Source organism: Mandrillus leucophaeus, unplaced genomic scaffold (genome assembly GCF_000951045.1).
Source record: "Mandrillus leucophaeus isolate KB7577 unplaced genomic scaffold, Mleu.le_1.0 Scaffold18, whole genome shotgun sequence".
Classification (NCBI taxonomy): domain Eukaryota; kingdom Metazoa; phylum Chordata; class Mammalia; order Primates; family Cercopithecidae; genus Mandrillus; species Mandrillus leucophaeus.
Genome location: NW_012101809.1, coordinates 3,023,053 through 3,038,191, shown reverse-complemented (window position 1 = coordinate 3,038,191; position 15,139 = coordinate 3,023,053). Strand labels below are relative to the sequence as shown.

The 15,139-nt window shown below is 41.8% G+C and overlaps 2 protein-coding genes across 4 annotated transcripts in view; both read left to right on the top strand.

The window, feature by feature from the left end:
- The window catches only part of MGEA5 (meningioma expressed antigen 5 (hyaluronidase)), a 35,687-nt gene that overhangs the window by 4,562 nt on the left and 15,986 nt on the right, over nt 1-15,139 (top strand). For 2 of the 3 annotated variants that reach the window (XM_011977444.1, XM_011977443.1), the window contains exons 2-7: nt 1,026-1,077; nt 1,814-1,911; nt 4,774-4,904; nt 7,471-7,642; nt 9,217-9,315; nt 11,044-11,328. In XM_011977444.1, coding sequence (XP_011832834.1) covers nt 1,026-1,077; nt 1,814-1,911; nt 4,774-4,904; nt 7,471-7,642; nt 9,217-9,315; nt 11,044-11,328 — 837 coding nt within the window. Of the gene's footprint in view, nt 1-1,025; nt 1,078-1,813; nt 1,912-4,773; nt 4,905-7,470; nt 7,643-9,216; nt 9,316-11,043; nt 11,329-14,706; nt 14,866-15,139 lie in introns of all 3 variants that reach the window. The other variant, XM_011977442.1, reaches the window with a different exon arrangement.
- FGF8 (fibroblast growth factor 8 (androgen-induced)) overlaps nt 12,457-15,139 on the top strand; it is a 32,988-nt gene continuing 30,305 nt past the window's right edge. The window contains exon 1 of the mRNA XM_011977447.1: nt 12,457-12,464. The gene's annotated coding sequence lies outside the window, so the exon portion shown is untranslated. The remainder of the gene's footprint in view (nt 12,465-15,139) is intronic.

Sequence of the window (15,139 nt, the reverse complement as noted above, 5' to 3'; positions counted from 1 at the left end):
GGCTCACTGCAAGCTCCGCCTCCCAAGTTCACGCCATTCTCCTGCCTCAGCCTCCCGAGTAGCTGGGACTACAGGCGCCCGCCACCTCGCCCGGCTCGTTTTTTGTAATTTTTAGTAGAGACGGGATTTCACCATGTTAGCCAGGATGGTCTCGATCTCCTTACCTCGTGATCCACCCGTCTCGGCCTCCCAAAGTGCTGGGATTACAGGCCTGAGCCACCAGGCCCGGCTCTCTCATTTTTTTAACTGCTTTACATGTTCATCTCCCCTCACCTTTTTTTTTTTCCTTTTTTTTTTTTTGTTGTTGTTGTTGTTTGAGATGGAGTCTTACTCAGTCACCCAGGCTGGAGTGCAGTGGCGCCATTTCGGCTCACTGCAACCTCTGCCTTCCAGGTTCAGGTGATTGTTGTTTCTCAGCCTCCCAAATAGCTGGGATTACGGGCATTTGCCACCATACCTGGCTAATTTTTGTGTTTTTAGTAGAGACCGGGTTTCGCCGTGTTGGCCGGGGTGAGTCTGGAACTCCTGACCTCAAGTGATCTACCCGCCTCAGCCTCCCGAAGTTCTGGGATTACAGGCATGGGCCACCTCACCTGGCCTCCCCTCACCCTTTCTAAAGCAGTTTTAATCCTTCTAGGAAGTAATTGTTACTGTTGGCAGCTTGTGTTACATTGGTGCCCTTCACCATTGTAAGATTGAGATCTCTTACAAAATTGGATTTACATATATTTGGACTTTATCAACAGTGAAAAGAAATTATAGATGTTTGTTGTTTTAAAATAACTGTCACCTAAGTAACTAATGTCATGGTAGAAAAAAGAAAATACCTAAGCAAAAATGGAATAAAAGTCACCTTGTAGTGTCACCACCGAAAGATAAAGGAACCTTAGTATTTTATTAAATATCATTCTGATTTGGTGTATTTTATGTTTTTTACAAAATAGGCTTGTATGTTTTTAACTTTTCTCAATAAAGCTTACCACATTTTAAAACTGAATATGATTTCATTCTTTCTTTCAATCTAGGATTTTACGGAAGACCTTGGGTTATGGAACAGAGAAAAGAACTCTTTAGAAGGTAAATCTTTATTATATGAAGGAGAGAGAACCTTAAACTCCTAACATTTTCTTTTGTTTGAAGAAATACTAACAGTGAATAGCCCAGGTGCATTTTGATAGTTTCTCAATTACAGAAGTTATTTTACCTTGGTCCCTTATTTCTTCACCTAGGCCTTTGGTTTTCAAACTTTTCCTGGGGAGCTGAATAGGTTTTGGGCTTCACCTTACCGAGAGCTGTTGTGTTTTTTAAGACTGTTTATATGTTGGCATACATTATAATACTTACTTTTTTTTCCTTTTTTTTTTTTGAGACGGCGTCTCACTCTTTCACCCAGGCTGGAGTGCAGTGGCACTATCTCGGTTCACTGCAAGCTCCGCTCCTGGGTTCACACCATTCTCCTGCCTCAGCCTCCCGAGTAACTGGGACTACAGGTGCCCGCCACCACGTCCGGCTACTTTTTTGTATTTTTAGTAGAGACGGGGTTTCACCGTGTTAGCCAGGATGGTCTCGATCTCCTGACCTCGTAATCCACCTGCCTCGGCCTCCCAAAGTGCTGGGATTACAGGTGTGAGCCACTGCACCTGGCCTGTAATACTTCATTTTTAAAATTCCACTGATTACAAAAAGGTTAAAAGCTACTGTCATAGAATATTAGCTTTGTATGAGATGGATATGCTCCAAGAAGAGGGAAATTGAGATTGACAGCCTATAAATGTTGCCTGTTTATACATATGTAATTTTCTTTCTCCTTAAGGCTCCAGAAATGGGAATTAAATACATACTTGTATGCCCCAAAAGATGACTACAAACATAGGATGTTTTGGCGAGAGATGTATTCAGTGGAGGAAGCTGGTAATCTTTTTCTTTTTAATCCATAAATTCAGAATCTGTGAAGAAAACAGTTACATTTTAAATGTAGTTGTACAAGAATTTTATGACTTTTTATTTTGTAGGTAGTTTCCTTTTCTTCTATCTGGTAACTATTCAGTTAGCTGAGATTGAAAGAGTGCTCTGCGCTAGCAAGGTCATGACCATACGTGTGATGTCATGGGCGTGCTAGGCTGACTCCACCTATTCTGTGGTCATAGATTGTGCTGCTTACTTCTGCCAGTGGAATAAACAGTGGGCCACTGGGCAAAGAAGTGCTGGAGCTGAGCTAGGCCCAGGGCAAGGCAAGTGAGGCACGTACCTTGGGTGCAAATTTTAAGGGACCCCCAAAAAAGTAATCAAGATAAATAATAATTTATGCAATATTTTTTAAAAACAAAATTAATGCAGAAATTCATGATGGAAACAATGCTAAAATTTTAGGTAAAGATAGGATCAGCACTAGTGATTGTTCCTTTTGCTTCAGGCTCTAGTATGGCTTGGCCTTGTCAACAATTACTGATCCTTACCCTAGTCCAGGAAAGTGGGAAGCCATTAATAGGCTGTCTTTGGGTTTTTTTGTTTTTATTTGTTTTTGTTTTTTGAGACAGAATCTTTCTCTGTCCCCCAGGCTGGCGTGCAGTGGTGTGGTCTCGGCTAACTGCAACCTCTGCCTCCCGAGTTCAAGAGATTCTGCTGTCTCAGCTTCCCCAGTAGCTGGGATTACAGGCGCCTGCCGCCATGCCCAGCCAGTTTTTGTATTTTTAGTAGAAATGGGGGTTCATCATGTTGGCCAGGGCGGTCTTGAACTCCTGACCTCAAGTGATCGGCCTGCCTCAGCCTCCCAAAGTGCTGGGATTACAGGCTTGAGCCCCCTTGCCCAGCTGGCCTGCTATGAGTATACTTACGTTGAGTTGGTTACATAAAATTGCTGAAAAGTTAGTAGTATAGCATTGAACCACCTGAGTAAATTAGAGAGGTGCTTTTCTTTGGGAACTTGTGAATGGTGAAACATTTTTGTACTTCAAATTAAATAGTATGCACGTATAGCTAACAAGATATTCGGTTACAGAGCCCAGCCAAGGCACAGAAGGCTGAAAGTTTTCTTGAATTACGAAGAAGCAATTATAACTTATCCCATCTCCATCTAGTGTTGTGGTTTACTACTCTATTTAAGTATGCCTTCAACTTAATTACTTTCTGGTGGTGCTGGTGATGAAACTTAATGTGATCAATAATTAAAGTAAAAATAACTGTCTTGAGATACTGCTGAAAATTATTCAAAAATATGTCCTATGGTATATAGTAGTAGTATTTAAGTTGATTTAGAGAAATTGTCAGTTGATAATTTTAAAAGCTTAAAATCTATAATTAACATTTTTCCCATAGATAGAAACAGATCAAGATTGTGAAGGCCATGACTTACCTCTGGTTCTTTTTCTTTTTCTTTTTTTGGAAACAGCCTTTGTCACTTTGTTACCCAGGCTGGAGTTCAGTGCCTTACTGCAATTTTGATCTCCCGGGCTCAAGCAATCCTCCCACCTCAGCCCCCCAAGTAGCTGGGACTCCAGGTGCAGATCACCACCATGCTCAGCTAATTTTTGTATATTTTGTAGAGAGAGGGGTTTGCCATGTTGCCTCTGCTGGTCTCAAACTTCTGAACTCAAGCAATCAACTTGCCGTGGCCTCTCAAAGTGCTGGGATTACAGGCATGATTCTGTTGGTTTTTTTTGTTTGTTTGTTTTGTTTTGTTTTGTCTTTTTGAGATGAAGTCTTGTTCTGTCGTCCAGGCTGGAGTGCAGTGGTGCGATCTTGGTTCACTGCAACCTCTGCCTCCAGAGTTCAAGCAGTTCTCCTGCCTCAGCCTCCCTAGCAGCTGGGATTACAAGTATGTGCCACCACGCCTGGCTAATTTTTGTATTTTTAGTAGAGATGGGGTTTCACAATGTTGGCCAGACTGGTCTCGAACTCCTCACCTCAGGTAATCCTCCTGCCTGACCTCCCAAAGTCCTGGGGTTACAGGCATGAGCCATTGGGCCTGGCCTACCCTGATTCTTAAGAAAGCATTTTCTTTTTTCATATTATAAACTAGTTATGTGTAGGTTTATTTAGTTAGGAATTCCAGTTGTTCGGAGACGGCAAAACAACAACAACAAAAAAGCAAGATCCAGTACCATGGCTCATGCCTGCAATCCTAACACTATGAGAGGCTGAGGCAGGTGGATCACTTGAGGCCAGGAGTTCGAGACCAGCCTTGGGTGATATGGCAAAATCCCATCTCTACTAAAAATACAAAAATTAGCTGGTTATGCCTGTAATCCCAGCTACTCAGGAGGCAGAGGTTGCAGTGAGTCAGGATCGTACCACTGTACTCCAGCCTTGGGCAACAGAGCAAGACTCTCAAAATAAAAAAGCAGCAGCTGCATTTTATGCCTTTCAAATGCTTCAGGAAATAGAAATGGCTTAAGTTCAGTAAGAGAATTGACAGTTAATTCAGTGTTCTTGAGAAATGGCAATGAAAGGGAGGAGAATGTTTATTGATTTTAGCCTGTTTCCCCAAAAGGATAAGAAACTATTTGGAAGTGAAAAAGAAGGGCCTCTTATTTTCTGTTGGTTCAGATTTCAAAGGTGTGAAAACTATTCTTTTTTCCTTACTGTGTCATTAAATCACTTCAGGCTTGTACCATTTTGTATGGCCTGTTGTTAAGTTGGACATGACAACTTTTAAAATGTAAGGATCTTATCCTTTTTTTTGTAAGTTAGAAATAACCTCTTCAGTTAAACCTTCAGTGAAGGTTCTTTTAGTTTTCTGTTCTGCTTTCTAAAAACATGGACTCTGTTCTTTAGAGCAACTTATGACTCTCATCTCTGCTGCACGAGAATATGAGATAGAGTTCATCTATGCGATCTCACCTGGATTGGATATCACTTTTTCTAACCCCAAGGAAGTATCCACATTGAAACGTAAATTGGACCAGGTAACTCCTTACTTTTTTTTCATTTTTCGTGACTCTGTACTTGAAACTAAAAGTTTACTCAATTGCTTTTATGATGTAAAAAGGAAATCAAATTCATATTTCTTTCTTTTTTTGTTTTGTTTTGTTTTTTGAGACAGAGTCTCGCTCTGTTGCCCAGGCTGGAGTGCAGTGGCACGATCTTGGCTCACTGCAACCTCCTCTGCCTCCCGGGTTCAAGTGATTCTTCTGCCTCAGCTTCCCAAGTAGCTAGGACTATAGGTGTGTGCCATCATGCCCGGTTAATTTTTGTATTTTTAGTAGAGACGAGGCCTTCACCATGGCGGCCAGGCTGGTCTTGAACTCCTGACCTCATGATCTTCCCAAAGTGCTGGGATTACAGGTATGAGTCACCACGCCTGGCCTTGTATTTCTTTGTTTCTATAAGAATTTTTTTTACTTTGAATGCTTTTTTTTGGAGATAGAGGCTTACCCTGTTGCCTGGAGTACGGTGGCCCAATTTCGGCTCACTGCAACCTCCACCTCCCGAGTTCAAGCGATTCTCGTGCCTCAGCCTCCTTAGTAGCTATTACAGGCACACCACCATGCCTGGCTAATTTTTATTTTTTTTTTTTTTTTGAGACGGAGTCTCGCTCTGTCGCCCAGGCTGGAATGCAGTGGCCGGATCTCAGCTCACTGCAAGCTCCGCCTCCCGGGTTTACGCCATTCTCCTGCCTCAGCCTCCCGAGTAGCTGGGACTACAGGCGCCCGCCACCTTGCCCGGCTAGTTTTTTGTATTTTTTAGCAGAGACGGGGTTTCACCATGTTAGCCAGGATGGTCTCGATCTGCTGACCTCGTGATCCGCCCATCTCGGCCTCCCAAAGTGCTGGGATTACAGGCTTGAGCCACCGCGCCCGGCCAATTTTTATATTTTTAGTAGAGACAGGGTTTTGCCACATTGGCCAGGCTGGTCTCGAACTCCTGACTTTAGGTGATCCACCCACCTCAGCCTCCCAAAGTGCCGGGATTACAGTCACACTCCACCACACCCAGCCTTGAATCCTTCTGATAGAGGAATGTTTTCCAAATTAAGTAAAAAGAGCTTTACTAGAGGTACTGGTTCTTCTCAAATTTCAGTTTGCATAAGAACTGCCTTAAAAGAATGATTAGAAGTGAAGCTTAAAAGAATGCTGACTACTGGACTTTATTTCCCAAATTGATAAGGTGGGGACCAGGAATCTAGGTGATTGGTGGTCAAGAACCACATTTTGAGAAATTATATGTACCCTAGGCTGCTTGGCTTGAATTTACAACTGAGATTATAGAAATAAGGTTTCACCTATTAGACATTAGTTTCTTCAATTAATGGACAAAGAGATGTCTGGAAATGGCTAATTTCCCAAGGTGAGAAGAAAAACAGACTAGGTGAACCTAATTGAGTGTAAAGTTTGCTTAATGTAAAAGCTGCACACTTCTTTTGGTCAAATGTAGGGGGCTTCCATTTTCCTTTTTTTTGAAACCGAGTCTTGCTCTGTCACCTAGGCTGGAGTGCAGTGGTGTGATCTCACCTCATTGCAATCTCTGCTTCCTGGGTTCAAGCAATTCTCTGGCCTCAGCCTCCTGAGTAACTGGAATTACAGGCGTGTGCTACCACACCTGGCTAATGTTTTCGTATATTTAGTAGAGACAGGGTTTCACCATGTTGGCCAGGCTGGTCTCGAACTCCTGGCCTCATGATTTGCCAGCCTCAGCCTCCTGAACTGCTGGGATTACAAGTGTGAGCCACCGCTCCTGGCCCCATTTTCCTGTTTTTTAAGTTTGCTGGTTTTTCTATATACATGTCTTGTTTCTTTAGGCAAAGATTTATATGGGTGGCATTAAAATGTCTGGTAAAAAATTTAAGGCAGTTGAAATTTTCATTAATGAAGCTATTTTCCTATTTCATAAAATTCTGCGGTTCTTTCTGATTCATACCTGGTTAGGTTTATCTGCAAAGGGATCAGTGTACCTTTTGGGACTAGGACACAGCCTGGCTTTTTCATGTCTTAAGGTTATTCATATTTCTGTATTTTTCTGACTTTGTCGGGTCTTCTACAATCAGCAGCCCATGAGTTAGCCAAGAGGCTAGGCCACTTTGTAGAAACGTTGTTGGATCATATTGTCATATAAGTTGAGTATCCCTAATTCAGAAATCTGAAATGCTCCAAAATATGAAACTTTTTGAGCTCCGTAAAATTCAAAGGAAATGATAATTGGAGCATTTCAGATTTTGGATTTTCAGATTAGGGATGCTGAATATAATACAGATATTCCAAAATCCATAAAAAAAACCCCAAAATCCAAAACATTTTTGGTCCCAAGCATTTCAGATAAGGAATACTTAACCTGTAGTGCATTCAAACCCAAATGAGAAATGGGTCCCAAAACTCTGTTTGACTTAGAATTTTTTTAATTAAAAATGTAAAAACAATCTGTCATTGAATATTCTAGTAAGGAAAATATTGGCTTTTAAGTATAACTATTAACTCTATACTTTAATGTTTGGAATTGTTAATTTTTTTATTCTTGATTCTTTTTTTCTCCTCCTAGGTTTCTCAGTTTGGGTGCAGGTCATTTGCTTTGCTTTTTGATGATATAGACCATAATATGTGTGCAGCAGACAAAGAGGTATTCAGTTCTTTTGCTCATGCCCAGGTCTCCATCACAAATGAAATCTATCAGTACCTAGGAGAGCCAGAAACTTTCCTCTTCTGTCCCACAGGTATTGTATATAATGGCTTTATATTTAACTAGTCTTCTTAGAATATGTAACTTATAAAGGACCATGGGCCCCATTCTCTCTCCACTTCCCTCCTCCCTTGGTGTATAAAAGTAGGAATCTTTTTTTAGAAGACATTTTTCAAGATCCTAAATTGGAAAAATTTTAGGAACTAATAAATGACAGCTGACTAGACAAAAGATTTTTATGTATTTTTTAGTACTGGAAGTATATGAACTTTGTCAATATTAAAAGAGGGATAGTATTGAAATGAAAACTGGAGAAAAACCAAGTTACTTTGCCTTTTACCTTAGTCACTTCTCATTTCCTCCTACTTGTTCCCTTTTTCTGCCCATGCATATCTGTCCCTTTTTGCACTCCTCCCACTTCCATCTGGGCTCTTATTTCAAGTAGTCAGCATAGAAAGCATAACAGTTTTTCCTCTTTTCCTTTCTTTTTGCCCCTCTGGTTTCTTTCATTGAAAATATTTTAGTCTCTTAGTTGCTTCTCAAAATTCAACTTACAAGAAGTTTTTCCCCAGACTTCCCTGTTCAGGAAGAATTTTAGACTAAATTACTTAACTTTCTTTGTGTGTATTATGAGCCAGGAACCTTATTTTAGTTGAGTACTACATTAGTACCCAAAAGTTTTAAGATTATACTGGGAATTAATTAGCTGCGAGTTACAGTTTAAGTTGCAGTTGAGTACTAATAGCCGTTGGTATATGCCTTTTTAAAAAATGTTTTTTAATTTTACTTTTAAATTTGTGTTATTTATTTAGATACCGGGTTATAAAACTGGCTAATTTTTTTATTTTTGGTAGAGACGCCATATTGCCCAGGTTAGTTGCGAACTCCTGGGCTCAAATGATCCACCCGCTTCAGCCTCCCAAAATGCTGGGGTTGCAGGTGTGAGCCACTGTGCCCAGCTGCCATTGGCATATTCTTGTATTAGTTCTATTACGATATTATCAATTCATTCTGTTTGCATTTAATTGTAACTGAGAAAAGTAGGCAATTGAGAATTCTGTAGAAAATGCTACAGTTCTTGTTTCTTTAGTGAACTTGTATTTCTAGTAACTGTAGTATCATAAGAATTGATCTATACTACTGTTGGAGGAAAAATATCAGATTTTATGAATTTCTTAAATGAACTGCCCACTTGAATTTAATTCCTTGTAGGAGGCCTTTTATCATTTGGATGAAAAGAATTTAGAATTGGCAGACATTTTTTTCCACATTCAAAAACCCATGATCCTTTTGGGAGGCCGAGGTGGGCAGATTGCCTGAGCTCAGGAGTTTGCAACCAGCCTGGGCAACATGGTGAAACCCTGTCTTTACTAAAATAAAAAAAAAACTAGCCGGGCGTGGCGGCGTGCACCTGTAGTCCCAGCTACTCGGGAGGCTGAGGCAGGAGAATAGCTTGAGCCCAGGAGGCGGAGGTTGCAGTGAGCCGAGATTTCATCACTGCACTTTAGCCTGGGCATCAGAGCGAGACTCCATCTCAAAGAAAACAAACAAACAAAAAACCCATGAATATTTTGTTCCTGACTTTTTTACTTTTCTCCCTACATTTAGAATATTGTGGCACTTTCTGTTACCCAAATGTGTCTCAGTCTCCGTATTTAAGGACTGTGGGTGAAAAGCTTTTACCTGGAATTGAAGTGCTTTGGACAGGTAAGTCTTTTAAGATTCATACAGTCAAACTTGAATTAACTAGGACTTAGAGAAATTGCTTGTTCTTGTTAATTGAATACCTTTTTTGTTGTTGTTGTTTGTTTTTTTGTTTGAGATGGGAGTTTTGCTCTTGTTGCCCAGGCTGCAGTGCAGTGGCACAATCTCAGCTCACCACAACCTCTGCCTCCCGGGTTCAAGCGATTCTTTTGCCTCAGCCTCCTGAGTAGCTGGGATTACAGGCATGTGCCACGACACCCAGCTAATTTTTGTATTTCTAGTAGAGACAGGGTTTCTCCATGTTAGCCAGACTGGTCTCAAACTCCTGACCTCAGGTGATCTGCCCACCTCGGCCTCCCAAAGTACTGGGATTACAGGTGTGACCCATTGCACCTGGCCCAGAGAACTTGTTAAAATACACTTTCTTTTACAAAGTTTACTTATTCTCTTAATATAAAAAAACATTTATCATGGTTGGGGAGCCTGAGGTGGAAGCTCCCAGGAGTTAAAGACCAGCTTAGACAACATAAGGAGACTGTGCAAAAAATAAAAAAACTTAGCCAGGTGGGGTGGTACACGCCTGTAGTCCCAGCTACTTAGGAGGCTAAGGTGGAAGGATCACTTGAGCCCGGGAGGTAGAGTTTGCAGTGAGCTGTGAACATGCCTGAGCAACAGAGTGAGACCCTGTCTCAAAAAAAAAAATTCAGTTAATAATAAAGATTTATAGGGAACTGGGCTAAAGGGTATTATGGATCCCAGCCCTAAGCAGCGTTTAGGAAACTCTTCTCTTTTATAAAATGAAAAAATAAAGCCCAGTAAAAGACGTGTTGCCTTGTTTTCAAAAGAAAAATTGTGGCTGGATGCAGTGGTTCATGCCTGTAATCCCAGTGCTGTGGGAGGCTTGAATTGAGGTAGGAGGATCGCTTGAGGCCAGGAGTTTAAGATTAGCCTGGGCAACATAGGAAGTCCTTATCTGTACAAAAAATGTTTTAATTACTGTGACATGGTGGGGCACACCTGTAGTCCCAGCTACTTGGGAGGCTCAGGTGAGAGGATTGCTTGAGCTCAGGAGTTCAAGGCTACATTGAGCTATGATTACTCCATTGCCCTTCAGTCTGGGTAACAGAGGAGACCCTGTCTCAGAAAAAGAAAAGTTGTTATAAAATGTACATGGAAGGGTCTGAGCGCGATGCGGTGGCTCATGCCTGTAATTCCAGCACTTTGGGAGGCTGAGGCCGGCAGATCACAAGGTCAGGAGGTCGAGACCATCCTGGCTAACATGGTGAAACCCTGACTCTACTAAAAAATGCAAAAAATTTGCTGGGCGTGGTGGCGGGCGCCTGTAGTCCCAGCTACTCAGGAGGATGAGGCAGGAGAATGGCATGAACCCAGGAGGTGGAGCTTGAGGTGAGCCAAGATCGCACCATTGCACTCTAGCCTGGGCAACAGAGTGAGACTCTGTCTCCAAAAAAAAAAACATGTAAGGAAAACACAATAAAAAGTTATATGTCCATTATATTTTAAAGAACCATGATTCTTTTTTAAAAAAATATATTTTTAAACTTAAAATAAAAAAATAGGGTCTCGCTGTGTTGCCCAGGCTGGTCCGAACTCCTGGGCTCAAATGATCCGCCCACCTTGGCCTCCCAAAGTGCTGGGATTACAGGTATGAGCCAATGCGTCTGGCCAAGAACCACAATTCTTTTAACAAATGGTTGTCGTTATTTCTAGGTCCCAAAGTTGTTTCTAAAGAAATTCCGGTAGAGTCCATTGAAGAAGTGTCTAAGATTATTAAGAGAGCGCCAGTAATCTGGGATAACATTCATGCTAATGATTATGATCAGAAGAGACTGTTTCTGGGCCCGTACAAAGGAAGATCCACAGAACTCATCCCACGGTTAAAAGGAGTCCTGACTAATCCAAATTGTGAATTTGAAGCCAACTATGTTGCTATCCACACCCTTGCCACCTGGTACAAATCAAACATGAACGGAGTGAGAAAAGATGTAGTGATGAGTAAGTAGCCTGTACTTGATCCTTCACCTTGGGAGGAGAGCTAGGGTTAACTAGAGCCAGTGGAAAGTATACTTTCCTTTGTCATCACAACTGAAGCAGTTTTATTTATTTTTTTAAAAAATTATTTTGTTTCACTAAGAAGGAAACAAAACTAAGTGGTTTTATTACGGTATGTTGTTTGATTCTGTTGATGAAGAGATGTATATGATAAGAAGAAAGGTTGAGTGTCTTTGGACAAGTCACTTAATCTCTTGGCCTCAGTTTTTTTTTTTTTTTTAGTATGATTCAGAAGCGGCGTGGTGGCTTGCCAATAAGCCCAGGAACTGCGCTCCAGCCTGGACAACAGTTGAAGACCCTATCAAATAAATAAAAATAAAATAGGATTCAGTCTTTGACGTCTGGGTACTAGAGGAGACAGTCTTTAAGTGTTTCCATTATCTCTAGAATCATTCCGATAAAATGTATTTTCAGGCAATTTTATTGAAAAGCATATTTTAGATGACTGGATACTCGGAATCTGAGTCACTTAGATCATTTAGATTCAGCTTACATTTATCATTTATGGAACATACTCTCTTTTTATGAGACAGAGTTTTGCTCCATCGCCCAGGCTAGAGTGGAGTGCAGTGGCACAATCTCAGCTCTCTGCAAACTCTGCTTCCCAGGTTCAAGCGATTCTCCAGCCTCAGCCTCCCAAGTAGCTGGGATTACAGGCATATGCCCGGCTTATTTTTGCTTTTTTTTTTTTTTAAAGTAGAGACGGTTTCATCATATTGGCCAGACTGGTCTCGAACTCCTGATCTCAGGTGATCCGTCCGCCTAGGCCTCCCAGAGTGCTGGGATTACAGGCATGAGCCACCCTGCCTGGCCGAATGGAATATAGTCTTGTTTTAGACATTGGCTTACTAATTTTTAATTAATGAAAAATCTCTAATAGAGTTCTAAGTAAGGTGTTTGATAATTGTTTATTTACATTTAAATAATCTATCATGTGGCAGATGTGTGATCATGGGCACTGAGGTGGCAAAGAATAAAGTAGTTCCTACTTTTTTTTTCTTTTTGAGATGGAGTCTTGCTCTTGTTGCCAGGCTAGTGCAGTGGTACGATCTTGGCTCACTGCAACCTCTGCCTCCCAGGTTCAAGCGATTCTCCTGCCTCAGCCTACCGAGTAGCTGGGATTACAGGCATGCGCCACCATGCCTGGCTGATCTTGTATTTTTAGTAGAGACAGGGTTTCTCCATGTTGGTCTGGCTGGTCTTGAACTGCCGACCTTGGGTGATCCACCCGCCTCAGCCTCCCAAAGGGCTGGGATTACAGGCGTGAGCCACTGCGCCTGGCCATTCCTACTTTTGAGAAACAGTCTAGTGTTGGGTAAGGCTTATAGACAATAGTATGATAGTGTGATAAGTGTTGTAATAGTTTAATTTATAAAATGCCGTGTGAACACGGGGGAGAGTGATTATTTTTGCTAAGAGATTTCACAGACTTTTAAGCTGGATTAGAGTATGAGGAGAGTTTGCTGGGTATTAAAGGTTTGTGGACTGGAGGTGAAAAACACTGAACACTGAAAATTTTTCTTTTTCTTTGAGACAGAGTCTTGCTCTGTTACCCGGGCTGAAGTGCAGTGGTGCAATCTTGGCTTATTGCAACCTCCACCTCCCTGGTTCAAGTGATTTTCCTGCTTCAGCCTCCTGAGTAGCTGGGATTACTGGTGCACGCCACCCCACCCGGCTGATTTTTATAGTTTTCATGGAGACGGGGTTTCACCATGTTGGTCAGGCTGGTCTCGAACTCCTGACCTGGTGATCCTGCTTGCCTCTACCTCCCAGAGTTCTGGGATTACAGGCGTGAGCCACCGCGTCCAGCCTGTACACTGAACTTCTGAAATTCCCTGAATTTTGGCCCATTTTGGGCTACTGAAGTGTCATGATAGTATGTAGGAATATTAATAGTTGTGGTCTATTTCTCAGTTCCATACTCCTGCTTTGAATTTTTTATTGAATTAATGTCTCCCTTTTGGCTCAGTCATTGTCATCCTCCTCTCCCCATTAGAAAAAAAAAAATAGGAATATTGGTTCAGTCATTGTCATCCTCCTCTCCTCAATGAAAAACAAAAATTGGGAATGTAATTTCAGTGCTTTCAGTGTACATGGCACTTAACTCCTACATCTTTTAAGGCAGAGCGTGGAACATATTAAGGGTGGCAGACACTATCCAAACCTGGGACATATGCAGGAAATGTTAAAGAAAGCTAAGAATTGAGTTTTTAAGTACAAAACCAAAGAATTCAGACTTAATTTTCTCTACCACTATCCTAGCTCAGAGCTTTGTTGCCTTATGTGTGCTAATTTGTGGGTCTCTGTCGATTATCTCTTGTTTTTTTATATTTGAGACGGAATCTTGCTCTTGTTGTCCAGACTGGAATGCAATGGCCAGATCTCAGCTCACTGCAATCTCTGACCCCTCGGTTCAAGCAGTTCTCTTGCTTCAGCCTCCCGAGTAGCTGGGATTACAGGTGCCTGCCACCATGTCTGGCTAATTTTTTGTATTTTTAGTAGAGATGGGCTTTTACCATGTTGGCCAGGCTAGTCGTGAACTGCAGGTCTCAGGTGATTCGCCCGCCTTAGCCTCCCAAAGTTCTGGGATTACAGGCATGAGCCACCACACCCGGCCTCTTCATTTTCCCTCAATGCTTTTATTAATAATAATGATATGGTCGGGCGTAGTGGTTCCCGCTTGTAATCCGAGCACTTTGGGAGGCCCAGGCAGGCGGATCACGAGGTCAAGAGTTCGAGACCAGCCTGGCCAACATGGTGAAACCCCATCTCTACTAATAATACAAAAATTAGCCGGGCATGGTGGCATGCGCCTGTAGTCCCAGCTACTCGGGAGGCTGAGGCAGGAGAATTGCTTGAACCTGTGAGGCGGAGGTTGTAGTGAGCCAAGATCCTGCCACTGCACTCCACCCTGGGTGACAGGGTGAGACTCCCATCTCAAAAAAAAAAAAAGTTACAGAGCCCTGAAGGCTATGCAATGTTTTCTTCATACAAAAAGCATGGTACTTTTGACCTTGACTTCCTAACAATTAGTACTTAGTGGACATTTCAGATTGACTCTTCCACTGATACTAAAATTTATATTTCTTATTTCAATTGAGATTTTACATTTAGCATTGCATTTAGGTTACTATCCTAGATGAAATCGTTCAATGAAGGGTCTTGCTTTTATTTGCATTTTTATGTTTAAGGTTTGTTCTGATTCTAGTCGTTTCTGTGGTTATACTGTGACAATTAGTTGCATTTATTCTTCTCACTTGTCAGAAGGATTTTGTAATCAAAAGTATTTTTATGCTCTTTTTTTATTTTTATTTTTTGCAGCTGACAGTGAAGACAGTACTGTATCCATCCAAATAAAGTTAGAAAATGAAGGCAGTGATGAAGATATTGAAACTGATGTACTCTATAGTCCACAGATGGCTCTAAAGCTAGCTTTAACAGAATGGTTGCAAGAGTTTGGTGTGCCTCATCAGTACAGCAGTGAGTTTGGCCATTCTTTGTTAAGGGGGTTAGATCAAATAGTTGAGTCACAAAGTAAAGAACACTGTCACCCGGGTGCGGTGGCTCACACCTGTAATCTCAGCACTTTGGGAGGCCGAGGCAGGTGGATCACGTGAGGTCAGGAGTTCGAGAGCAGCCTGGCCAACATAGTGAAACCTTGTCCCTACTAGAAATACAAAGATTACCCAGGCATGGTGGCATGTGCCTGTAGTCCCACCTACTTGGGAGGCTGAGGCAGGACAGTCGCCTGAAC